General features: G+C 47.7%; 1 protein-coding gene across 1 annotated transcript; it reads right to left on the reverse strand.

Moving 5' to 3' along the window:
* Tmem50b (transmembrane protein 50B) lies at nt 1-27598 on the reverse strand. Its single transcript, XM_021184742.3, has 7 exons — nt 27435-27598; nt 13367-13506; nt 10084-10196; nt 7584-7651; nt 6385-6477; nt 3642-3699; nt 1-1680 (listed from the first exon to the last, which is right to left on the reverse strand). The coding sequence occupies exons 2-7, from the start codon at nt 13463-13465 to the stop codon at nt 1635-1637; spliced, it is 477 nt and encodes a 158-aa protein (XP_021040401.1). The 5' UTR covers nt 13466-13506; nt 27435-27598; the 3' UTR covers nt 1-1634.

The raw sequence follows: 27598 nt of genomic DNA on the forward strand, positions 1-27598 counted from the left end.
TCGAGCTTGAGCAACAGTGAGACCTTTATTAAGAGAACCGTGTGCATTTTATATGATTACCAAGAATTCTACTGACTCATAAGATCTATAAGAGGATACAAACTTCATCTCTCATTTAATGAAACAACAGAGGAAATCAACGGATTTGCTCACAATTAAAACAAAATTCATGAATAGAGAAGCCACTGCCATTTTCAGTCGGTCGTCAGGACTGCCCTTCATAGACCTCTGTATTAGCACGATGTGTACAGTGTGTCCTCTCCTTGTTTCTCGGACAGTGGAGGACGCAGAGCAGGGTTGTACGGGTCGCTGCCCCCAGCACACCTAACTGTGCAGCGAGTGTGAGAGGGAGTATTTATTGCATCAGTTCTAAGAATGGAAACATATGGCTAGCTTTCTAGTTCACTGGAAGCTAGACAAAGCTGACATTTTGAGGGACTGATGGGAGAGTAATGAAGCAAGATGGATCAGGATGAAGCGCAGCGATCGGCAGCCGCTTCACGCACTGTGCTTGGAGGGGCCTCTCAGAGAGGCTGCTAAGTAAAGTAAGGCTTGCATGGGAGGTGCACTACAACCATCCTTACTACTGTTTTACAGCAAAATGTCTTATAAAAATCCTCTGGGGTTAAAAGTGCAACACAAAATCTTGACTCAAGGGAAAGGCCCACAGAAATATACGTGGGGCAAGCGCAGCACTCAAACATGGGATGGAGGGTCTGGTGTGGAGTGCGAACTTTCAGTACAGGATACTTGTACTCTGCAGCAGCTGGCCGCCCAGAGCCTGAGAGCTACACAGAAGGAGTCAGAACAAAGTGAATGAAGCAGCTGACCTTTCGTAGGTCACAGCGCCCTTCGGGAAGAGGTCGTTAGCTAGTTATTCCACTTGGCCATGCATCTAAACTGCGGCTGCTGCAGGGTCCCTTGCTGTGTGGTAATGCGGGACAGAGGCAGGCCGCCCACAACAACCCGGGCATCAAAGCTGCTCGGTGAGACGGAAAGCACAGGGCTCGGCTGCCTGCCGTCTGATTTACAAAATGGAGTTTATCTCTGTGTTATCCCTTCTCAAACAAAAGTCAAGTTAGAGGAATTCTTTGCAAAGAGGGCTTTCAAACTAGTCCTTTGGGCATTTAAAAAAATCTTCATATAAAAAGTCCAGCTCTTTAATACATATGCACAAACATTTTTTTCCTTAAAAAAAAAATCTCATTCCTAAGTCAAAATAAATTACACCTGGCAGAAATGCCTTTGTTAATAGCTCAGGGCCTCTAGGGACACGGAGCTGTGTATTTTGCACATTTTCAAACATCAGAGATACCAAGACAGAGTGTTTATCTCTAAACACCAAGACAGTATAACCCCGGCTCGGGAGCCATACCAATCTTAGTCTTGGGAATAAAAACCTGACATTCAGCATCATGTATATGTAGTGATGTATTATCAACATATTAACTTGTCTAGTTGATGAAAAACCAAGACAGACATTTTGCAAAAGCAATTCCAAACTCAGGACACAAAACTATGAAGAAACGAAGCCCTGAGCACACAACGCTCCATTTGGCAATCTGTAACGTCATATACTAGAGATAACGGAGCTCGCCATGGAATTCAAGAGGAAGGGGCGGTGTGCGGTGATCTCAGGCCCAGAGCTCTTCAGTTCTTCCAAATTTGTAGATCAGAGTGCTGGAAAGGGATGGGTAAAGCTGTGAGAGACACGAACAAGCAGCACGGAGCTCTCCCCCTAGCTCACCCCAGAGCTCACCCCCTTCGCGGCTCGAAGACCTAAAACCAGGGCAAGCTCAGAGGTGCTGCTGAGGCATTGCTCCTTCTGGAAAGCAGACGCAACTCATTTCTGCGTGAAGAACACCCGTGTAACACTGAGACAGCCACTGCCTAGGGAAGTGTGGGAGACAGAGGCTGCCTTGCGTGGTTAGTGGGCACAGGCCACTTTACAGCTCTAAGAGCACCTCTGTCTGTGCTATGGTCACAGAAACATCCTCGCACAGACCAGATGTAATTCTCTCTCCTTCAAGTATACTGCAGGCTGAATCCTGGGATGCGCCAGGCCTCCGGCTAAGTGCTGGAATATGGCTGAATCTAAAAGAACAGATATGCTCCTCGTGGAACAGAGCCTACCGAGGGACACAACTGACACAGTCACAGTCCAACCATAGACCATGCTGTGAAGGAGTGGCAGGGGTCGGTCGTAGCATCAGAAGGAGCTGATGCCCACCATCCCAGCACCTGGGAGGTAAGGCAGGCGCAGCAGGAGTTCAGGGCCATCCTCAGCTATAGAGAGCCTGAGGCCAGCCTAGGATACGTGAAACTTGGGCTCAAAAACACTATCAAAACAGAATACCAAAAACTACAACCCCAACAAACTGCACGGAAAGCTGCAAATGGAATAAATAACCCAAACTGAGAAGTAAATGGAAATAGTCAATACATTAATACAGCCCAGGCCTTAGATATGGTTATCAGAAAGGTTATAAACTGTCAGGGGTGCTAAGGAGAGACACAGAAAACACCAAAGACCTGAGCTGAGCTTCTAGGGCAGAAAATCCAGTGTGTGGGGTGAGTGGTCCAGGGGACACCGAGGAAGCTCAGCTCAGGGAGCCTCAGGATGGAATACTGGAAACCACGCACATAGAGAGAAGACAGCGGAAAAGCAAAACACAAGGCCAGGGAAACACAAAGAAACCGCACCACACATTGCCGCATTGCTATGACGGTGGCCAATAGCAAAGGTGTCCAGTGTTGAGCTTCTGTGATTTGGACAGAAAGATAATCCTGTAGTGCACAGCTAACCCTCTCACCCTGGCCTGGACAGATGTCCCTTGGACAAGTACAGCAGGCAGGTTTCCAGTGAGAGGCTCTAACAAGTTTCTTCTATGAAACACTTTTAGTACAATGTTACTTCTATACTTACTTTAAGTTGTTTAGAAAACTCAGTCTCAGCGTGCTGTGTACAGTGTTTCCCCTTTCTTTTTTTGGAGGCAGGTCTCACTGTGTAGCCCTGGCTGTCCTGGAACTAGCTCTGTAGTGCAGGCTGGCCTCCAACTCACAGATTCACGTCTCCTCCTTTCTTTCCTATAAGTGTGCACTGTTTTGTTAAGCAAAACACGGCTGTGGCAGCAACAATCTGGATGCTCCAGCTCTGCATTTACTTGCTGTGTCTTTCAGGAGCTCTGAACTTGTCTACAAATAGAAGAGCATGTGGTACCTCCCTAAGTCGTAACAAACTGGACAGGGACAAGAAGATTGCCCAGATGAAGGAGGTCTTGGCACATTGCAGGGCCCTGGCTAAAAGGTTCCCACTAATGTCCCATGGCCATGGCACTCTTAGGATGCTGTTGACACAGGATTCTGTAAATGTTTTAGTTATAAATGAGAAACGAGGTGCCTTGGAGCTGGAAAGAAGGCCCAGCAGTTGAGAGCACTTGCTGCTCTTATAGATAACCCAATACCACATAGTGGCTCAACCCCCTGCAATTCCAGTTCGTGGGGAGCAGGTACACTCTTCATGCCTCCTGGGTACCATACCAGCATGCACACAGAACACATGCATACATGCAGTCACTCATGCATACACATAAAATTAGTCTCTTTAAAAATGTAAAATGAAAGGAAATTAGACAACTTACCTAAAAAATATAAGAGCATTTTGAAAGAACACAGCTAGTCCAGGGTAAACATCGATGTCTGCACACAGAGAGGGAAACGAATTAGAGGAGGGGGGCGGCAGAGGAGGGAGGTGAGGAGGTAGGGGGCAGTGGAGGAGGGGAGCGGTACAGCCTGTGCAGTTCAGAGCAACATAGGCTCTGTGTGTCAGAACACAGGACATTTACGTCAACTCAAAGATGTCTACAATGAAACAAATAATTTCATTCCCTAAAACAAAAGGTTACTTTTTTTTTAAAAGATTTATTTATTATATGTAAATACACTGTAGCTGTCTTCAGACACACCAGAAGTGGGAGTCAGATCTCATTACGGATGATTGTGAGCCACCATGTGGTTGCTGGGATTTGAACTCAGGACCTTTGGAAGAGCAGTCGGGTGCTCTTACCTGCTGAGCCATCTCACCAGCCCCTTGTTTTTTGTTGTTGTTGTTGTTGTTTTGTTTTGTTTTTAAAGATTTATTTATTTATTATATGTAAGTACACTGTAGCTGTCTTCAGACACTCCAGAAGAGGGCGTCAGATCTTGTTACAGATGGTTGTGAGCCACCATGTGGTTGCTGGGATTTGAACTCCGGACCTTCGGAAGAGCAGTCGGGTGCTCTTACCCACTGAGCCATCTCACCAGCCCCAAAAGGTTACTTTTACACTAAATAAATGCCAGGGAACTCTCTGTCTAGCTCATATGACTCAGGCCACAAAGGCAGCAGGACTGGACACCACAATTCCAGCTATGTAGAGACTCAGCAGCAGGAACACTTCAGCCCAAGAAAGAGTGGAAATAGGGGCCAGCCTGGCAAACAGTGGGCCAGCCTGGCAAACAAACAGTGGGCTAGCCTGTGAAACAGTGGGCTAGCCTGTGAAACAGTGGGCCAGCCTGGGAAACAGTAGGCCAGCCTGGCAAACAGTGGGCCAGCCTGACAAACAGTGGGCCAGCCTGGCAAACAGTGGGCCAGCCTGGCAAACAGTGGGTCATGGTCTCAAAAACAAATAGTGCCAAGAAAACACAACACCTTTCCCTGGAAAGGCCAGCATAGAAATAAAAAGGAGGTTGATTATTTAAATCTGCTGACTCATGTGTGACATCATGCAAACCCCGAGAGACACAAAGGAGCCATCATGCTCTCTTCATGACTGAAGCAATCAGCTAAATATCCCTAGGAAGATGGGAATGTTGTTACACTGTAACTACTGGTGTAAAAGCCACTGTCTATCATAAAGAAACTGGTTTACATTTCAGTCTTCTGAGAGCATAAGAAACAAACAGCGGGTTGGCTGGAGAGCTCCAAGTCTGAGCCAAGTTCTTGGTGATGAATCCTAATTCTGCTACTTACTAAACGCATATCCTTGAGCAGGTTACTAAACCTCAGGGTCTTAACTTTCTCATCTGTAGAATGGGCATTCTATCAGAGGCCACCAAACAGGAGTGGGAATTAAGTGGGCGACTCTGTCTAATGGCTGCAACTGTATTTGACTTGAGAGCAGACACCGACACCTCATTTAAAAATCTTGGGGTCAGAGTTTAGTTTTAGACTTGGGGATACATGCATATGCCAATCTTGGGAGTGGGGCCCAGGTGTGAACATGAAGTTCAGTTATGTTGCGTGTGTACCTTCCCACACAGTTGGAAAGTGATTTTATACACGTTTTTAGTGCACCTGTTTGACTCCACCCATCACATGAGTTCAGGAGGTCAGGGGTTGACTCTGAGACCTGTGGTGTCAGATCAGAACTCAGAATGTTTCCAATTTTGGAGCAATTTGGATCTCAAATCAGATTAGAGATGTTCAATGTATACATAAATGGTAGCTGCTACTATAAGTATTAATAGTTCAAGAAGCACTATGATGAAATCTGAAATATGTCAGAAGTGGCCCCTGAAACGAGAGAAAGCTCACGGGCCAGGCACTGCTGCAGAGATCACATGAGACCAGAGCTGAGAAGCCTTTCGCTGTGCGCTGGGTTTTCTGATTAAGATGGGAACTAAGCAGAGCCCGTTACAAAGGTTCCCGACGCTGCACCGGAACGCTGGCTTAGTCCCAGTTTCTCTACAGCAACTGTCAACGGCTTGTCAGTCTGTCTTTCAGATGAAATGAGAAAAGCTATCACCTAGTGCCATCGTTCTGAGTTCTCAGTCTGGAAACAAGCTGAAAACTAATTGGTATTTTACAGCACCCTAGCTGGCTCGGGCTCAGCAGCCACAGTCAAATACACTTAATTCAAATCCACTCCTGCAATAAAACACTTTGAATACTTAGAATAAATGCAATAAAGAAAGAATGAGCCACATGTCCATTTAGATCTGGTCTCACTGTGCACTAGTAAAGAAAAGCTTGAGTTTCCAGTGTTCTGGGTGTAAGAACTTTGAACTGTGTACACGGGAGTGCACACAGTAGGGATACTCGGATCCCTTTTACTTTCTCACTGTGGCCCCCAGTGAGCGGATTTGTACTTTAAGAACTTAGCTGCCCAAGGGAAGTCATTCAGGAACCCTAGAGATGGCTGGAGGGCCTGGATTGGTTAGAGGCTGTGGTTTTCTATGAACCAACACACTTACTAAGACAGGTTCTATGAATTAGTGTGTCTTTACCCAGAGGGAGAATTTAACCTAATTCGATAATCACATTCATACTAACTCCAAACGAACCAGACAGAAGAAGCCAAACATAAAGTCCGCCTGTAACATAAAGGAGGAATGCACACTTACTTTGAGTAACATATGCACCAAAAAGGATCCACATGGAGGCGATGAGTGACCCGAACATCAGCATGAACCCAATGAAGAGCCAGACCCGAGCACCTGCGGGGGGACAGGGGCTTCCTTACAATCCGAAGCTACACAGAGCTATAATGTCTTACACTCCTGCAGCACTACACAGAGCTATAATGTCTTACACTCCTGCAGCACTACACAGAGCTATAATGTCTTACACTCCTGCAGCTACACAGAGCTATAATGTCTTACACTCCTGCAGCTACACAGAGCTATAATGTCTTACACTCCTGCAGCATTATACAAGCTATAATGTCTTACACTCCTGCAGCATTAGAAGTAGCTGACTTAGTGAATCCTGTATATTCCTGCTACAATTCTTAACTACATGAAGATTTAAAATACACGCACACATTTAAAGTGAGCTCTCGAACTCTCACAGACACAGGCAAACACACACACACACACATGCACACACACACACACACAAACACACACAACCCAAAACAAAAAAGGTAAAAAGGGTTAGACAACTTAGAAAGGAGACTAGTTAGCTATTTACTGCTAGAGAAACTAATTCCTGAACAAGTTAAGAAAATGTCATTGGCAATCACCTCACTAAACTGGCTTATTAAACCATAACTCAAAGGATGGGATAATGGAGCTATCAGACGGCCATCGCTGCCCTTGGGACTCAGGGGCAGGCTTCTGAAGAACACCGAAGGCTTTACACAGCAGCTACTCTACAGACAGGCAGATTGCTCTGCTGCTAAAGGAAGCCAGCCCACAACACTCTTGACAGGTTCAGGGGCAGTGTCTGGGTGGAAACGGGCAGATCCCTGGAGCCTACTGCCAGCCAAACCGATGAACTCCAGAACAACGAGAGACCCTGTCTTTAAAAAATGAAGGTGTAGGGCTGGAGATTAGCAGTTGTAAGCACTTGCTGCTCTTGCAGAGGACCCAGGTTTGGTTCCCAGCACCCTGTGGCAGCTCACAGCTGTTCATACTCAGTTCCAGGCGATCTGACATCTTCTGGCCTCCTTGGCACCACGTAATACACACAGTGCACTTGCATGCATACAAGCAAAGCACTCACACACATGAAATAAACCTAGAGACTCCTGAGGAGGCTCTGCCTTCCGGGGACTTGTCCCTGTTCCGCGAGTGCCCCTGCATCTCCTTCACCCTCTTACCAGTTCGTCCTAGGCAGCCGCTTTCATAGCTGTCACCTCGCACCTGGGCATTGGATACAGCATTTATCCTGCAGACAAGATCAGCCAATGAGCACTCACGTCAGCACAATTACACAGGCATTTGCATATCATTTGAGGGAGAAACAGACTATTTCCTAGGTTGAGCTAAGGAGTTAAGAGAAATTCTAGTGCAGAAATATTATTCCTTTTGTTTTCCACTAAGCACACCCAAAACCAGATGAGACTATGAGACAGGCGCTAATCTTCTTTCCATTCCTCCCCTTTCTTTCTTTTGAGACAGGGTCCTCCTATCCAGCCCTGTTACACAGACTAAGTTGGCTTCCAATTCAGAGACCTACCCACCTGCTCTGCCTCCCAAATGCTGGGACTAAAGGCGTGAGCCACCACAACTAGCTTCTCATTTCTTTACCTATTGTATACATGTACATACAGATGAGTCTGTGTTATTTATCCCATTTTAAAGTTTCCATGATAATAATTAAACAGGTGGGGCTGGAGGCGGCTCAATGGTTAGGAGCTGTCTGCTAAAGAACCCAGAACCCACATGGTAGCTCACAACTATCTGTAACTCCAGTTCCAGAGGGTCCAATGCCCTCTTCTGGCTTCTACAGGTACTGCGCACATTTGGAATGCATACAAGTAGGCCAAAACACCTGTACACATTAAATAAAATAAAAACTATTCAAAAATTGTCAAAATAAATAGACACTGGAGTATAACTTAGTGTCAAAGCACATTCTTAGTATACACAAGGCTGTGGTTGAATTGAAAAAGAACTGGAGAAGGGAGAAAGGGAGAGAGAGGCAGAGGGAGGGAGAGAGGGAGGGAGAGAGGAAGGGGAGCAAGGTGTGCCACTAGAAGGGGTGCTTACTCGTAGTTTGAAGGATAGCAAGCAGTTTTACCTTTCATAATATAAACTTTCTGGTTTACATGGCAAGTTCTAGTAGGGCAACATAGAGAGGCCCTATCTCAAAATAAATGAATCTATAAATAAACACATGAATAAAACAAAACTGCTAGTCCAGGTATAGTGTGACACATCTTTAATCCCAGTCCTTGAGGAGCAGAGACAGGTGGACTCCTGAGTTTGAGGAAAGCTTTGTCTACAGAGGGAGTTCCAGGACAGCCAGGGCTACATAATGAGACACTGTCTCGAAAAATGAAAAGTTGTTTGGGTTTTTTTTTTAATTTTTGTGTGAGTGTGAACATGCATGTGTGTCTCTGTGTGTGCATGTATGTATGTATGTATGTGTATTTGTGTCTTGGACATGTACCACTGAGTGTGCATGTGTGTGTATATGAATGTACATACATTCATGTGCATGTGCATGTGTGTGCATGTGCGTGTGTACATGTACCTTTCTGTTCCTGGGGCAATCAGACAAGAACTTTGTGGAGTTGGCTCTCTCCTTCCACCTTTAAGTAGGTTCTGAGGATCAAACTCAGAGCTCCAGGCTTGTGCAGCAAGCCATCTTGCCATCCTGAGATTCTTTCTCTTATATAACTAAGAATGAGTACAGAATTTAGTCACATCTTTCTAGCAGCTGTAAGAGAATCATGTACGATTTCTCCTTGTATTTCAGAATTTTATTTTTCAGTTCCAAAAGTAGATTTTCCCCATTTATTTGTTTGTTTGTTCGTTTGTTTGTTTGTTTAGTGTGGGTCGGGTTCTGTCTGAATATGTGTACCGCATGTGTGCCTGGTGCTTGTGGAGGCCAGAAGAGGGCATCAGATTCCCTGTAACTGGAATTTCAGCTGTGAGCTGCTTTTTGAGTGCTTAGGAATTGAATCGGGGGTCCCCGGTAAGAGCAGCCAATACCCTGAAGATGGAGCCATCTCTTCCATCCCATGACACTTTTTCTTTCTTGGCAGCACTGACAAACAACAGCAAAAGTCAGCAGGACCCGGGTCCCGCGGGGCACGCCTGCCCTCCAGTGCTCAGCTTTCCCTGGGACACTGGAACTCTTTCCCTAGCGCTCTGACAGAGGATGAGACAGACCATGCAGGGCTGTCGCAGAGGAACTCAGTCCGAGGCTCCATTTCTCTTGATTACACCCATTTACGGTTTGTCAGGTACTCCAATGCACAAAAAAATGTAAACCTTTTGTAGGTGTCTTTTAACTTTTTTTTTTTCACAAACTTTGAGCACATAAAATTTTTATAAAAAAGACTTTTAATAAAAGGGGACTAGCTGGGCGTGGTGGTGCACGCCTTTAATCCCAGCACTCCGGAGGCAGAGGCAGAGTTTGAGGCCAGCCTGGTCTACAGAGTGAGTTCCAGGTCAGCCAGGACTACACAGAGAAACCCTGTCTCGAAAAAAAAAAGGGGGGAGGGATAATCCATCATGTTAAAGAAGAGTCCATCAATAAAGTTTAGAAGTTGGTTTTTAAAACAAACAAACAAACAAACAAAACCACTAGCAGTTGAAGAGGACGATTTTCGAAAAGCAATGCTGACTTGAGAATCACATCACACTTACATGAAGAAGGCCAGCGTGGAAAACACACCGCACGTGTGGAAAGCGTGGTTCAGCTGCTCAGGCTTAGGGTACACCACCGCGGCATCAATCATTATCCACCAGCCTGTAAAAAACTGCAGAGCCCAAGACGGCAGGACATGAGACTCAGTATGCCTCCTCAATGCCTACCGCCCCCTGCGTAAGTGAGACAAGGACTTCTGCTCCTGTGTTTGGATGATTGCCTATAAAAACTCGCACCCTTGGTTTCCCGTTCTGTACAACTGATGATGTAAGTAAGTTGAGTTTACTTGCAGTTGGCTCAGGTCCTCCCTTCGCCATCAGGACCTGAGCGGCAGCCTCCTCACCACCGCTCCCTGCCTCCCCTGTAGCTTCTTCTCTCTGAAGAGCCCCACACTTCTGCCCCACAGAGGATGCTCAGACGCTCAGTCACCAGCAACCAGCCGTCGCAGTCCCCCAACTATAAAGGCCCGTGCTTGGTACAGCTTATGTAATTAATTAAATACCTTGTAGCTGACTGCACAGGAGTATATGAAACATAAGCTTTCGATGTCAACCAGACTGACCATACCTAAACAGACTGGTGCTAAAACCTGTCTCAGAGAAACTAAGGACAGGATGCAAGAACACTTTCCTAAACTGACAGAAATGAGACAATTATATAATTTAATGCTTAGAGAGCTCAAAATTCATTTTAAATATATATGAAGAGCCTCCAACCTCCTTTATTAAGAAAAATGACAAATAAACCTGGAAACTGCTTAATATAAAAGCAGAGTCCCAGCCGGGCGTGGTGGCGCACGCCTTTAATCCCAGCACTCGGGAGGCAGAGGCAGGCGGATTTCTGAGTTCGAGGCCAGCCTGGTCTACAAAGTGAGTGCCAGGACAGCCAGGGCTACACAGAGAAACCCTGTCTCGAAAAAACCAAAAAAAAAAAAAAAAAAAAAAAAAAAAAAGCAGAGTCCCAGAGCAGCCCTGCAGAGGGCTAGCCTGCCTAGGACACAGCTAATTGGCAGAGCTCGTGCATGCACGAGGCCCTTGGTCTAACCCCTGGCACTGTGCAAGCCAGGCAAGGTAGCACAAGGTCATTCTTGGCTACACAGCAAGTTCAAGGCCAGCCCAGGAGAGATGAAATCCTGTGTGAAACAGAAAAAAGAAAAAGAAGCAGCCAGACAGAGCCCCAAAGTCCTCTGACTTACAGACATGCTCCAAAGTGCGCCCCACACAAAAATAAATACACGTGGGGCTGGAGAGATGGCTCAGCGGTTAAGAACACTGACTGCTCTTCCAGAGGTCCTGAGTTCAATTCCCAGCAACCACATGCTGGCTCACAACCATCTGTAATGAGATCTGATACCCTCTTCTAGTGTGTCTGAAGACAGCTATGGTGTACTCACATAAATAAAATAAATAAATAAATAAATATTTTTTAAAAATACACATGATAAAAAAAAAAAGAGTTAAAGCAAGAGAAAAGGGAGAGACAACATGACTGCTGTCCCTGTATGCAGGCTTGCCTACAGTTCAAGGCCACACTGGGCTTTGGGCTGAGTTCTAGGTAAGCCAGGATTAGAGTGAGACCTATTTCAAAGAAAGAAAAAGGAAGGGAGAGAGGAAAAGAGAGTGAAAGCTGGCAGGTGCTGTACGCTTGTAATTCCAACATTTAGACAGCAGAGGCAGGAGGACCTCACACTTCAGGCCAGTCGGCTGGGTGGTGGTGCACACCTTTAATCCCAGCACTCAGGAGGCAGAGACAGGTGAATCTCTGTGAGTTCGAGGCCAGCCTGGTCTACAGAGTGAGTTCCAGGACACCCAGGGCGACACAGAGAAACCCTGTCTCGAAAAACCAAAAATATAGAAAGGAACAAAAACTGAGACCTAGGCTATATAACAAGACCTTTTTCCCAAAGTAAGGGCAGGGGGTTACATATTATACAAATAGAAAAATGAAACTTGTTTTTTAAATGCAGTGGGGGTGTGTGAATGGAAGCCAGGACAACTCCAGAAAGGCCTCAATGCTCAATGCCAGGTCCCATCTACATTCTCACTTTATACTCTAAAGCAATGGGGGAGGGGGAGGGGCGGGGGAGGGGGAGGTGGCGAGCAAGCAAGATTTTGCAGGAGCATATGTGGGTTGTTAGGGGCAACAACTTGTTTTTCTGCTATTACTTCAGGTCACTCTGTTCCAGGTAGCAAGTGAAGCCATGCTTGACAAACAGGCAGTACAAGCCAGCTTTAAGTAGATCACTGAATAAATCAATAAATCACTATTTAGTAACTGGTCGTTTCCGCCTCAGAGGCAGGACAAAATGGTCACAGAATATAAGACTGGTCAGGTCTTGTTTATAAAACAACAATAGCAGCAAACTTAAGTAAGTCGGGTATGGTGGGTCCCATCTGTGGTCCACTGTTCAGGAAGCAGAGGCAAGGTTGGGAGCTAAGCAGGCCCCTCAACTACAGAAGACCATGACCCAAAATAATTAATTAAATGAAACAAAAAATTTGTGAAGCTAGATGACCAGTTTGCAAGTGAGAGGTGTTGGTACAGCTAGTTTCTTATATAGTCTTAATACTTTCCTTAATAAAAAAATAATTTAAGTAAACCAAACAAAAAGAAGGGTAACCCGCTGCCCTGTGGTTCATACCTGTAGCCCTAGCCCTTACAGCTGACCTAGGATGCTGGAGATCGTGAGCTTAGAGCCAGCCCGGGCTACATAAGACCCTGTCTTAAAGGAAACAGGAAAGTCTCCTCCACAAACTTCTTTACTGTGTCTCCAGTGCTAACAACACCTGAGGTGTCACCACTGTCAACATGACCTTGTCTTCAGTGAGTCACAGTGCCTCTGAGTGGCATCTAATTCTGAGGCTGGAAGGACCACAAAGTACTTACAGATACTGTCCCACTAAATGGCGAAGACTGTGGTAAGTCCTGCAACTGAAGGGAAGATCCCAAACTTAAGTCATTCTCAGAATCAAGGGAACCCAGCTCAGCTGGTCAAGTGCCTGCTTAGACGTGCAAGTCCCCAGCACTGCGCAAACCAACCCAACGTAGCGTCAAATACCTGTACACTTAAAAGGGAGGGGCTGAAGTTCAAGAAGCACAAAACCAACCTGGACTACACGATACCCTACACCCCAAAACAGACGGAACCCCACTAGGCTACATAAGAACGTTACCTATCCTCGACCGCAGAGGAAGAGCTCGGGAACGCTGTCCACCATTTAAGGACTCTGACTTTAATTGGAAGGCAAAGCCGTGACATCACCAGTGCATCGATCTCCTTACCAATATCCCTGCGACCACAGAGGCCACCGTGTTCCTGCGCTCGCTCCAGTCAATGCACTCACACTCCGGCCAGCGGAAGTTATCCAGGAAGCCTGCCATCTTCACTCTGTACACATGGAGTTCTCATTAAACAATGGTTCCTAGAAATCAAAAGATAAAAAAAAAATCAGCCTCAACAAATGCTTTCTAAAAATGATTTACTTTTATTTATGTGTATATAAGTATGGGGGGGGGTGCCCACCGATGCCAGGAGAACACACATGATCACTCAGAGCACGAAGTATTACAGTGGACTAGAAGCAGGCAGATCTCTGAGTTCCAAGCCACCTTGGTCTACATTGCAAGGTGTAGACTAGCCAGGACTCCATAGAGAGACCCTGTCTCAAAATAAAATAAGTAATAAAACAGTTTATTCCCCTCTCTCTCTCTCTCTTTTTTTTTTTTTTTTTTTCTGAGACAGGGTTTCTCTGTATAGCCCTGGCTGTCCTGGAACTCACTCTGTAGACCAGGCTGGCCTCGAACTCAGAAATCTGCCTGCCTCTGCCTCCCGAGTGCTGGGATTAAAGGCGTGTGCCACCACGCCCGGCTGCAAGAGTTTTAATCCTGAATGACATAAATTTTAATCTACTATAGTTAGGAAAAACTACATTTCAAGAAGTACCTATTAACAAGACAGCATACCTGAGATCCTGTCTCAAAAACAAAACAAATTAAAAAAAAAAAAACCCATACACACACAAAAAAGCAAAACCAAACCTAGTGCAATGTATGTAGGACTCTGACTGGACACCGGTAGAGAACAGGTGAGAAGGGAGGAGAGCTTGCTTTGATCATCGGTACCACAAAACAGAAACAAAATAAAGAGGCTAGCTGTAAAGTCTTTGACATCCCTTCCATTCAGGGGAGAACTGTGAATTTGAGTGGTATAGTCAGGACTATACTACAATCTTTCCCACCTCTGGAATCTGATAAAATAAGGGATTGGTCGGCCAAACTGGAGGAAGGACCGACCACTGGATGACTTCTAAGATTCAGCCTCAGGAAGCACTGCAGCTTCCACCTGGTTCTCCTGCTTCCCGGGTGAGCGTGGAAAGTCTCCAAAGCCACCATGCTGTGAGGAAACCACAGTTGTAGCTGAGTCCCCGCCAACAGCCTCCAGGGCCAGATGTGTGAGTAAAGATGCTTGGTGTAGCCTCACCCTGTGCTCTGAGCCTTCCCAGGGAAGGTGCCAGGCAGATGGGGCAGAGAAACATAGTCTTGGATGGGCCCTTGCCAAAGTCTCTACCCACAGAACCTATTAGGTAAAACAAAAGGCATTTGAAGACTCTAGGTTTTGAGGTTAATCTATAGCAACAGCTAGTGAAACAGTGGGGATGAAGAACTGTTAAGAATGTAGCATACTGGGGACTGGTGAGATGGCTCAGCGGGTAAGAGCACTGACTGCTCTTCCAATGAAGTCCTGAGTTCAAATCCCAGAAACCACATGGTGGCTCACAACCACCCGTAATGAGATCTGATGCCCTCTTCTGGTGCTTCTGGAGACAACCACAGTGTGCTTTCATATAAGATCCTTTAAAAAAAAAAAAAAAAAAAAAAAAGATAAAAGAAACGTGAATGTAGCATACTAGCCCACAGGGGCACACCCACTAGCCCTCAAGGACACAGGCCTTTGATCTCAGGGCTCAGGAGACAGATGCAGCCAGTGTGGAGTTCAGCCAGGAGCCAGGGGTCCATAGTAAGACCATCTCAAAACAAAAACAAAGTAAATAGGTAAGTGAAAGAGAATAGCATACTATGCTAAAATAAAAACAAAAGAAGTGTACCCAACAGGAGATTCAGAACACATTATAATGTCTAAAAAGATCCAACAAAACAAAACCCTTACTTAAAACACACAAGCTATGGCCACCTCCTCTGTTTTGTGTTTAAACAAGACTTCAAGAAAAGAAAGATCTCTGTACCAACAGGATAAGAACAGAAGTTGTGAGTCTAAGACAACCCCCAATCCAGCTCTACACGACCCCAGACACCGAGAAGCCCACCAAGAGGAGCAAGTAAGTGGAGGACAGGTGGATCGGAAAGACAGACAGAAGGATGTGTGAACAGTGAGCGGGGGAGAAACTGGAGACTCAAGGTAGTGAAGAACAGCCTGCTGTGAGGAGCCGGTGATGCCATCTAAGGTTAGGGTGGTCTGGCCCTTGCTGCCAGCGAGTCATGTCTGAGTCTGTGGCCCTGCAGCAGTGGGTATCTGGTACCAACAAAGGACAGATGGACATCCCTGGTCTGGACTGCCGCCTGGAGCCGTGTTGCTGTCTGTGGGCTATGTAGACTTGCCAGCTGTAGCACTCGTGAGAGCCAGCCCTGCACCTTGCCTGGGCAGCACAGTAGAGCTGACCCTGAGGGTAGAGGCAAGGGTGAGCCAGCTGGCTCCAAGGGACTGCGGCGTGTGGGGGAGCTGCCCTGCCCCATCATTTGTCTACTGTGTAATGGTTTGGAGACCCCCTTCCCCATGCCCCTCACTACCTACAACAGGCAAGAGAGCTGGTCCAGCCCCTCACCAGCCACAGCACTTGGGAAAGTGGACCCTGCTCCTCACCTGGGCCCTGGTGGTGTGGCACAAGTGAGCTGACCCTGATTTGTGCCCCTTGCCAGATTCGGCACTGGGTGAGCTAGCTGGGGCAGTGCTAGAGAGCTCCCTGGCAGCCTTGGTGTGGGAGAGCTGGTGAGCTAACCAGCTCAGCTACCACCCAGGCCCAGATCCAGGGCTTTGAGTTGGCTCGTCCCAACATGTACCCCAATCTATGATCTGCTGGAGCTTGTGAAGGGGCTCCTCATATGAGATCTACTGGATCTATAGGAGAGGAACGGATCCTATGAGGATCTAGTAATGATAATGTAACCGAAGCCAGAGCCTTGAACCAGACCAATGACTCACTGCAAGTAATGAACAATTGCAAGGAGAGCGGTGTGGACCAGAGGGTGTACTGTGGGACACACTGTCACACGTGACGGCTTCCACAGTGACATTTGTTTTCCTTTGGGGGCGAGGTTGCAAGGGTGGAGAGTACAAATGGACGAACAGGAGTTGAGTGGGTTTGGGGTGCATGGTGTGAAATTTACAAAGAATCAATAGAGTTAAAAACAAACAAACACTGAAGCTGGGTACATGCCTTTAATCCTAGCAGTCAGGAGGCAGAGAAACACAGATCTGTAAGTTTGAGACTGGCCAGCCAACTGTAACCTTGAATTCCAGGCAGCTAAGGCTACCGAGAAACCCTGTCTCAAAAACAAACAAAACCCCAACCACTGGATATTGCTTCTCTAAAGTAGCAAGAACCTGAAGGAGACTCAACCTTATGAGCAAGAAAATTCAATGACCTGGACTCACTTTTATACAGCCCCACCCCAGCCCCAAAGCCTCCACTCCCAGTTTAGGAAACACAAGAAAACCATGGGATTTACTAGTTTGGGATTCCAGGTCAGCTGGACACTGAGGAGGGAGTAAGTCATGAGGATAATCCCACGCACGTCAGTGTAAACTGTCTTTCAGTTCCGTGACGAACTCCTGAACGCCTGGTGCATGGAGACCCCACGAACACCATCAGGGGAAGCAGCTGCTGACTGAGTGCATGCTGAAGAGATCCTAGCTGCTGCTCACTGCCCGGGAAACGCTGGGCTCAGTTCCACCAGGTCAGAGGGGTGCAGGACCCGCTGGGACTTCCAGGCACACCCTAACAAAGTACAAAACCTACTCACAATACCAAGGTGACCAAGCAGCCAAAGTCTTGTACCTGGTACAACAGAAGGCAATATTAGCACTTTGAGCAAGATATCCTGTGGACGTGTTATCAGACTATTAATGAGAGATTCAATATTAACCAGGGAGAAGCCAGATATCATCAAGGTCACTACAGTGTGAAACAAGACCTGAAGGCTACAGAGGAGAGCGTCATTCCCCACAAAAGCTCGTCCGTAATCGCATTCCCAGAGTGCAGCTGGAAGGCCTTCCAGTAGCAGAAACTGCAGTTATTGCCACACACTGATTTGTGACCATCCCGGGCTTAAACCACATGGGCCAGGCATGGAGGACAGAGGGACATGAAAATGTCATAGGACAGAAGGACACGAAATGATGAGTTTAAGGATGTGCAAAGAGGTATAGCAAAGATAAAGGGAACTGTATCCAAACAAGGAAGAGTTGACTGGTACCAAAGACAGTTGCCAGGTCACGGAAAAAGACAGCCGAAAGCTCAGTCCCAACACGGATTAGTACAGACCTCACTAAAGACTCCGCCTTCACTGCCTGTAGACAGGAGCCAACTGAAGACCTCTCAGGAGAAAGGGCCCAAGACACCAGGACCCTGGATGCATGGCAAGCATCTGAATGGGGAACTCTCAGCTGGAAGCTCAACTTCAATATCACCGACATAATTTACCACCTGCAACTCCAGCTCCAGAAGAGTGGGTCTGACATTCTCTCCATCCCCGGACACCATGCACATGCACGCATGCCCACGAGTACTCACATATAAAGTAATGTTTAAAGTGATATTTTATGTGTGTGTGTGTGTGTGTGTGTGCGCGCGCGCGCGCGCGTGCGCCTGAGAGCATGTATGCATGGTGTACATGCATGAAGGATCCCACAGAGGCACGAGGGACCGTCAGATGCCCTGGAACTAGGGTTACAGGTAGCTGTGAGCCACTATGTGGGTGCTGGGAACTGAACCCAGGTCTCTGTAAGAGTGGAACCTTTTAACCTCTAAGCCATCTTCCCCAGCCCCAAATAAATCTTAAAACAGAAACCCAGGTGAACAGCTCATAGATCCTTGTTCTAAACAACAAGGAAACCGTAACAGGTTTGCAAGTGACCGGGTTGGGTCTGTAACTTAGAGGTAACTCTGGAGGTGGCTGTAAGGGGTGGGAGGAGGAATTTAAAGTATCTGCTAAACAGAGAGAGGATGAGCCGGGTACTGAGATCAACCCAAGGAAAAGGCTGTAGAACATAGGTGTTAAAATACCATCTACAAGTTAAGTACTCTGTCAGACTTCCTGGTTGTCCAGTGAGAGACCACTGGTCAACACTGGGAGTGCCCACAGGGGAAACAAGCAGACAGCGTGGATGTGACAATCACCTCAGGACGTGCAGGGGAAACATACAGAAGACTACTGAAACCAGCAGGCCAGAGAAGAGTCGTCAGGGACCTAGTGGGGCCTCAAGTGGAGATGCACATCTTGGGACAAATTGTGGTCACATGACAGACTGGAGGTCTCCTCTATTTCCTGTCTCCCTGGGTTACTGCTGCCCAGAGCCGGTGTGTTTATACAATGGCATTAAATAGCACAAAAACGCCTGCCTCTAAAGCAGCGCTTCTCAACCCGTGGTCTCCACCCCTGTGGGTGCCACACGACCCTTTCCCAGGGTTCCCCTAAGACCATCCAAAAACACAGACAGCTATCCCACAATTCACAGCAGTAGCAGGAACACAGTTATGAAGTAGCAGAGAATGTCCTTTTATGGATGGGGGTCAGCACACGAGGACTATTAGGGAGCTGAAGCATAGAAAGGTGGGGAACCATTAGATAATTACTAAAGGCCTCCCTCTTGTGGGGAGGAGCACGGGGGAACGGAAGGGGCACAGATCAGTAAAACTTTCCCTTCATCGTTAGGGTGTTCCATGCTAGCCAGAACCAGTCAACACTTCTCAGTTGTTAATTACTTTCTTGTTTGTTTGTTTCCTTTTATGTGAAAGGGTCTCATGTAGCCAGGCCATCCTCAAATTCACTGTGTAGCAGAGGTTGGCTTTGAATGGCTGAGCCTCCTACTTCTACCTCCTGAGAGCTAGGACCACCACATGTCAAAGGACCCCATCCTGCATTTCATCTATGGCGACAGACAGTGTTACTAACAGGCCAAGTTAACTACTGAAAGCTTTACTGAGCACTTCAAAGGCATCCTGGGTCCTGCATTAAAGGACATCACAGGTCCATCTCCTTAGATGTGAGAATGGGAGAGAGTAGAGAAAACTGCTAACGTCTGTCTGTGTACTCCAAGATTCAAATGTTAAAACCTCAATTCCCAGCCAAGCTGATAGGATTAAGGAATAGCTGAGGGACAGATGACTATGGATTAGATTAGGCAATGACTGTGGGACCCTCATAAATGGCATTAGCAACCTTATAAAAGCAGCCTGGTAGAGATCCATCACCCTTCCCGCTGTGGCAGGGCAAACGTGGTCTGTGAGCCAGACAGCCCTCCCTGGGGCAGAGCTCCAGTTTCTCTCTGACCTATCCTTTTCTTGTCTTGTTTTGTAAGACAGGGTCTCACAAGCTGGCACATATAGCCCAGGCTTATGTCAAACTTGAACTCTCTCTCTGCCTCCCTGTTCCCAGTACTGGTACTACAGGTTTGTGCATTATGTCCACTCTGGCCCATTCTTTTCTCAATTATCTTAAATCCCAGACTAAGGTTTAAAAATTAAACATTCCCCAAGGAAATGGAAACTGCTTCTCTGAAGGCAGCAGTCTCCTTGGCACAGGTAAGACTGTGGAGCCAGCCCTGGGGTCCTGACCAACTACAGCACAATCTGAACAGACTTACTATGTGGAGACCCTGCAGTATTACTGTTCTGTTGCTTTCTGGCTGTTGTTTGGTTTGAGACAGAATCTACTGTATTACCCAGGCTTCCCAGGAAGCCCTGGGCTCATGCTCTCCTGCTGCTGCAGCTCCCAATAGCGGGGACTACAAGTGCATGGAGCTAGGGAAATTGGAGAAGTGCCTGTCCTCTCCTGAGTGCGTCTGCTACGACCAAGAAGAGAGGAGCGAGATTGGAACAGCTCACAGAAGGAGAAGCAGAACTTAAGCTGTGGAAAGAGAAGAGTGCTTGTTCAGGACAGACCACAGGCCTGAGCAGATGACCTCCGACAAAGGAGGCAGTGTGGACCAGTGAGCCCGGTAGAAGCCAGGTGGCACTCTTCTAGATAATGGGTCCACTGGTGGTCCATGTCTTTAATCTCAGCACTTGGGAGGCTGAGGCAGCTGGATCTCTGTGAGTTCAAGGCCATCCTGGTCTACAGACTACAGAGTGGTTTTATAGAAACTCTGTCTGGGGAGGGGAGGGGAGGAGAGGAGGGGAGGGGAGGGGAGGGGAGGGGAGGGGAGGGGAGGGGAGGGGAGGGGAGGGGAGGGGAGGAGAGAGAAAAGGAAAGGAAAGAAGATAACAGAAGAAAAAGAATCAGAAGTTACCAGGACTACTAGCCGATCACAGGCCTGGGTACAGCAGCCCTAAAACACACAAGCTGACATAGTTGCAGGTCAAGTGTCAATGTTAGCAGCATACTAGAGTAACAGTTGCTGGAGAGATGGCTCAGTAGGTATGAGCATGTATTGCTCTTACAGAGAACCCAAGTTCAGTCCCCAGTACCCACAGCAGGTGGCTCACAACAGCCTGTTATAACTCCAGGAGATCCAATGCCCTCTTCTAGACTCCATAGGTACACCTTATGGGTGAACACTCACACATATACATATCCAAACATACTCATACATGTACACAGAATTAAAATAACATAGATCTTTAAAAAGTATTAGTAATACCAACAGCAAAATAGTTGGGTGTGGTGGCTCACGTCTGTCATTGCAGCCCTTGGAAGGGTGAGGAAGGATTACCTCAGGTTAGTGAGTTCAAGGAAAGCCTGGGCTACAGAATGATACTCTCTTAATCCCAGGAAAAAAAGGAATAATAACATAGAAGCGGCAAATATTAACAGTGTTTATTCTACTGTTCTTTCAATGTTTATGTATTTTTTAAAAGACAAATTTAAATTTTTTACAAAATGTATGTGTATGGTGTTTTGTCTGCAGGTCTGCCTGTAAACCATGTGTATAGCTGGTGCCCTGCCCATGGAAGCCAGAGGACAGCATTACCTGCTCCAGGTGGCTGAAAGCAGCAGCCTGGCATTTCCACTGACCTGGGTCAGTACAGCGCCCACAGGGGCAGGTTCACGTGTCTGCTCCTGCCTTCCTGGACTAGCCCTGTGCCAGCAACAGTTTCAGCTTTAAGCCTCCGTAAGCTATAGTCTTCTGGCACATGAACTGGGCACTGGCAACACTCCCCACAGAGAGTGAGAATGAAGACTGCACCGGTGGCTCAGTGGGAAGTGCCTGCGTGAGGGCCTGAGTCTGGATCCCCAGAAACCACATAAAATCCGGGTGTAGCTAGTCTCTAACCCTTCCAAGAGCAGAAACAGGCAATCTCAGTTACTTCTCTATTGTGATGAGACATCATGACCAAGGCAACTTATTTTAAAAGGCAGGCAGGCATGGCAATGGAGCAGTAGCTGAGAGCTTACATCTGATTCAAAAGCATGAGGCAGAGAGAGCTAACTGAGAATGGTGTGGGCTTCTGAACCCACCTCAAAGCCCCGCCCCCAGTGACACGCCTCCTCCAACAGGCCACGCCTCCTAACCCTTCCCAAGCAGTTCCACCAACTGCAGAACAAGCATTCAAACACATGAGTCTACGGGGCCATTCTTTTCAGAGCACCATGCAAGTGGTCCCCTGAGCTCACGGAACTGCCATCTAGCCAATCAGCAAGTCCCCAATCCAATGAGAGACCATGTCACAAAAAGATAAAGTGGAGAACAATTCAGAGGAATACCTAGTGTTGCACTCTGGTGAGGCAACTGCTTTGACTTGTACTACTCCTGACTCAGCATCAGGACTCTCAGGTTGAGAAAAATTATGACCGTTTCTGTAAGACTGAACATATGCACCTCACTGCACTCGTTCCTGCAGCCTCACAATAAATAAATAAATAAATAAATAAATAAATAAATAAATGTATCACTAAGCATGATGGCGCACACCTTTAATTGGAGCACTCGGGAGGCAGAAGGAAGTGGGCCAGCCAGTACCAAAGGATCAGAATTGGCTCAGAAAACCAAGCCAGTGAATTAACAATCACTCTTTCTGACAGGAAGGACAGAAGAGGAGACAGGCACAACAAAAGAGCAGAAGCTGGAGTGGCTCTCCAACCAAAGAAAGGCAAATGCCCAGGCCACAATGGCGGGGAAAGCTGAGGCCCGACAGTAAAGAGCAGGGCACATAAGAAACGTGGCGGCCTGTGGTCCCTCCACTCTCCTGCTCCAGCACCGGTGACTTCTGTGCTGGAGAAGCCTGTGGCTGATGCTGGCTTTGCTTCTGATCTCTTGTGCCCCAGACTGATGGTACCTACAGAAGAGCGGGCACAGGCACCCCAAGGGAAACAACATAAGGAACTGCATGCATGCGCAGGCAAGTCTCGGCCTCTGTGTGGCTCGGACACTGATCATCAGGGGAGCTTCCAAATGAGACAACTCTTCCCCAGGGAGCCTGCCAGAAAAGATGCAGTGTACGAAATCATAGGTGTGGGGCTTTCCACTAACCTGATGGCCTGGATCAGTAAAACAGGTCAAAGGTCTCCACCACACCTCAGAGACTGCAATCATTTTTTAAGCCCCTAGTTTTATTCTAAGCACAGTTAAAGATTACTACCAGTATCAACAACTTTTGAACTTGAAAGATATACAGAGTAGTTAAAAAAAAAAAAAGTAGCTTGTTACAACAAACCACACAGGGGGAGGGGGGAAGTCATTCCAAGCCCAGAAAACCAAGGCAGCCAGGGAGATGGCTCAGCTCCTGCGCCTGACACCGAGCACCTGGCACCTGAGTGTTTGATCCCTGGGATCTACACACTAAGAGAAAACTGACTCCTGCAAATTGTCCTCTGCTCCACCCCCCCCTCACACACACACACACACACACACACACAAACACACACATAAATAAAATGTATAAAAGCATTTCAAAAATGAATACCATGCTAAGAAACACTGAGGATGGAGACTAGCCTTTGGGAGTTAGAACCATCGCACTGGAAACTGTTTTAAGTGCAGATCCGGGCCAGGGAGCAGCTCAGCAGCTCAGCAGCTCAGCAACCTGAGGGCACCTGCCCCACCCAAGCTTGGCAGCCTGAGCTGAGGCCTAGAATCCAGGGAAAGAGCTCTCTCCTAAGTTGTTCTAGGGCCTCCACCCCATGAATTGTGTCGTGCACATACCCACAGACATACACAAGTAAATAAATATGCTTTGAAAAAGAAAAATGAGATGCAGAAGATGTTGGCTCACGCCTTTAATCCCAACACTCTGGAGGCAAAGGCAGGCAGATCGCTGAGTTCAAGGGCAGATGGTCTCTAGAGCAAGTTCCAGGACAGCCAGGGCTACACAGAGAAACCCTGTCTTGAAAAACAAACAAACAAACAAGAGCCACATCTAATCGCAGCATCCCAGAGGCCGAGACAGGAGAAACAGAGGCATGAGGAAGCCTAGGTGACGCAGTATCCAAACAGAAAAACTGAGAAGAAAGAGAGAGGCTGGGGTACAGCTCAGGGGTTAAAGTATCAGCTGCCACACAGAGGACCAGGCTTTGATTCCCAGCATCCAGAGAGCCACTCCCAACCATCTGAACTTCTCTTCTGATCCTCACAGGCAAACAGATGACTCGCATGTATACGAGCAGACAAGGTGCCGTCTGTAATCCTTAGCACTACGAAGACTGCAACAGGAGAGCTGTAATTCCAAGTACAGCCTGGCTACCCTGAATTACAGAGCAAGATCTGGGCAAAAATAAAAAATAAAAAAATAAAAACCCAGCCAGGCATGGTACTCCTGCTTATACAGTCAGCACTGGGGAGAATCAGGCAGAAAGACAGCTTTGGGTTTGGGGCAAGCCTAGGCTATTTAATGAGTACCTAGCAAGCCTGGGCTACAATGTAAGAAACTATCTCAAGCAAACAATAGTGTTGTGTGTATGTATGTATGGAGGGTGGATGTCAGGAATCAAAGGGAACTAGAAAACCAGAAGCAGAAGTTCACATAAAAATGACAAGAGAGCCAGGCGGTGGTGGCACACGCCTTTAATCCCAGCACTTGGGAGGCAGAGTCAGGTGGATTTCTGAGTTCCCGGCCAGCTTGGTCTACAGAGTGAGTTCCAGGACAGCCAGGACTACACAGAGAAACCCTGTCTCGAAAAACAAAAACAAACAAACAAACAAACAAAATGACAAGAGAGATTACAGGGAAAATAACAAAATATTTCCAGGCTCCCTAGAGACTATACTTCTACATTGTTTGTATTCAAGGGGTTCAAATACCCAACTCGGGGATGGAAACAGAGCCGCACGACACATTAAACTCACAGAGAAGTGGCACTTCTCTGTGATGAGTGGGGAAATGGCCCAGGGTCTGAGGAGTGGTGCTTAACAGCAGCCCAGGAGCAGGTCAGGGTGGGGCGAAGCTGCAGAACCTCGAGAGAATCTATTAGCAAACCTTATCAATCAGCGAGAGGAAGAGAACCGAAGCAGGGCCTTACGAACTCCCAAATGGTCACCTCTCAGCAAACCCCAACAGCCTTTGAGCACCACTAGAGAGGGTAAACCCCTCAACCTAATGCATGCTACAGGAGAGAGCCTCCCCAGGGAGGAACACTAAGGAAGCCAGCTGTGCCCTGAGGCAGAGGATAGCAGGCCAAATGGAAGCAGCGCACAGCCCCAGCTGCTCTGGCAGCCTCCAACCTGTGCTGATGGCCCTGGAGCCTGGCCCAGAGTCCTTCCTCCCTCCAATTGGCAGGGCTGGCTTCATCTTGAGCGCTTGCTGATGCCTTCCTCCTGCAAGCCTTGAGACCCACTGGGCCTTGCCTCACAGAGAGCAAGGCTTGACTGTGATGGACCCTGGAGAGTGCAGACAAGCTGCGGGTGAATAAAAGGCAGAAATGACTGTATCTGCTGTCCTTCCAGCCCTTGGAATGGAGCCCTCCAGATGCCCTGGCTAGGCCCAGCTTTGGTGTTTAGGACTCTCTCCTACATGGTGCAACGCCCTGACTTCCTCACAAAAGGCCCTTACAGAAGCCAGGCAAGCCCAAGCCACTCTGTTCAGTTCACCTTTTCCTGGAAGCTATAATGACCATATGCAGTTCTTTCTTTCCAGTCAAGTTTGAACTTAAGATATAAAACAGTGAAAACAACCGCAAGCCAGGAAGTCCTATCTTCTCCTGTCGTAAGGCTATTTAGATGTCATGTGGGTTCTGGGAAATGGCCTTGTTCTAACAGTTTGCTTAACAAAAATTAGTAAGGTATGATTAGGATTTATATAGCTTAGTAGAGAAAATGTATTCCAAATACTGTGATTTTTTTCTTGCCCTCTAAGTAAAGAATATGTATTTTTTATTGTGAGTTAAGTACCAACAAAACAACCAGAATGTCTATCAGTAAGAGGCCAAAAACACATTATAGTACATCCAAATAACATTACATGGCTTTTGAAATTGTATATATGTGATCCTGTGTGGACTGCATCTGAGTGCAGGTGCCCCACAGAGGCCAAAGTCATGGGATTCCCTGGAGTGTGAGTTTCTGGGGAGCTGTGAGTCTGATGTGGCTTCAGTCAAGAAACTGAACTTGGGTCCTCTGTCAGAACAGGGAGAACTCAACCTCTGAGCCACCTCTCCAGCCCTCTTAGCAACTTTTTAAATTTTAATTAAAAAAAAAAGATTAGTCTACATATATCAATGTGTAAATGTGTCATTATCTGTTGCCAAATAACACTGTGTTATGATGGCCTCCTTAAGAGTAGAACTGGGACATAAAGAGTGGAGAGTGAAGGAGAGAATTTTGAGGAACTCCCCCAGCCTTTTTTTCAAGACGGGGTTTCTCTGTATAGTCCTGGCAGTCCTGGAACTGGAGCTGTAGACAAGACTGGCCTCACCTGCCCGGAGTGCTGGGATTTAAGGCATGCTGGAGGGTTTCACTTTGTATTTGCTGTTTGTTCTGTATTGCCTGAAAACTTTACTTGGTAACCTTCCTCAATGTTTATTACATTAAAAGACACATAAGGACTAAGCAAGATTGATCCTTTAATCAATTGACCCCAGAAGTCAATTTAGAAAACCAAAACCAAACAACGAAGTGTGGAAGGCTGCTGTCTAGCTGATAGAGGAAGAACGTGGAGGATCAAAGGGTGTGTCTCCTGAAGAGGAAAAACTACATCCTCACCCCCCCCCCCCCCCGCTCCGATTAAACCTGCTTTTCTTGAAGCATCGCTATGCAAATTAACCTCTGGGTTTCATTTTTAGGATCAGGAAGTCTTGGAACACTATGCTCGTTTAAGGGTTTAAATTGCTTGGCTCTGCTTTTTGGAAGCCGCACACAGGTAGAAAGGATGAGGAGCCTGGGAATAAGCGTCCCTGGAATTATTTGTGGTACAAATAGGGTGAAGAGTTGGAGAGCGAAGGATGCACGGGGGGGTGGGGGGGGGTCGGGGGTGGATGTTGTTGAGGGTGAGCATATCTACTCCAGCGAGAGGTTTGAATTCCCACGCCCCTCCTCCCATCGCAGCAGCAAGGTGGAAGAGCGAGCCCAGCCCTCTGCTGCTACGGTCGGTCGGAAAGGTCAAGTATCTACCCACCTCTCAGGCTCAAGTACCTTCCAGTGTTGAAAACCAACTTACTGGCTAAAGACCAAAATGGCCTAGCCTACAACGACCACTGCTCTGCTACTTCTCTGAAAAGGCCACTCGCCACTTAGGATGAATTCCCAAAGACTTCCCTCCCTCTCCTCCCTCTCCCCCCAGCGCTTGCAGGATGGAGGGGGGAAAGTCAAGGATACAAGGACAGTTCCTGGCAACGGCTCAGAGCAAACGGGAGGGTCGCTCGTCCCCAGACGCTCGTGGGGCCTCGGTGGCGGCTGCGGCGGTGCCCCACAGGACCTCCATCCCCTACCGATCGCCTTGGGGACCTCCCCAGACTCAGGACGAGATGCGCGGCGGAGCGGCCTGCCTTGGCGGAGCGCGGGTCACGGCGGCGTCAGGGCCACGGGCCGCCGAGAGGACGCGGGCGTAGACCGGGCCCCGCCGGTCGCCCGCGCGCTCCTTGGCACCGACACGGGCGGCGCCACAGAACCTCAGGCCGCGCCGGGCCGGCGCCCTGCGCTCCATCGGCGGATCACAGAAACCCGAGACCTGCCAACCGCACTCACCCGGCTACCTGCGACGTCCACGCCGAGCCCAAGCAGGAGCAGGGACGTCGAGGGCGCGCGTCGGTCCCGGCAGCGGCGGCCCGATCAACCTCAGCCCGGGAGCCGGGGGCCGGCGGCGGGCAGGAGGCCAGGGCGCCGGTGGGGCGGGGGCGAGGCGCCGTGCG

The sequence above is a fragment of the Mus caroli genome, unplaced genomic scaffold (genome assembly GCF_978045245.1).
Source record: "Mus caroli unplaced genomic scaffold, Mus_caroli_1 scaffold_17, whole genome shotgun sequence".
NCBI lineage: Eukaryota > Metazoa > Chordata > Mammalia > Rodentia > Muridae > Mus > Mus caroli.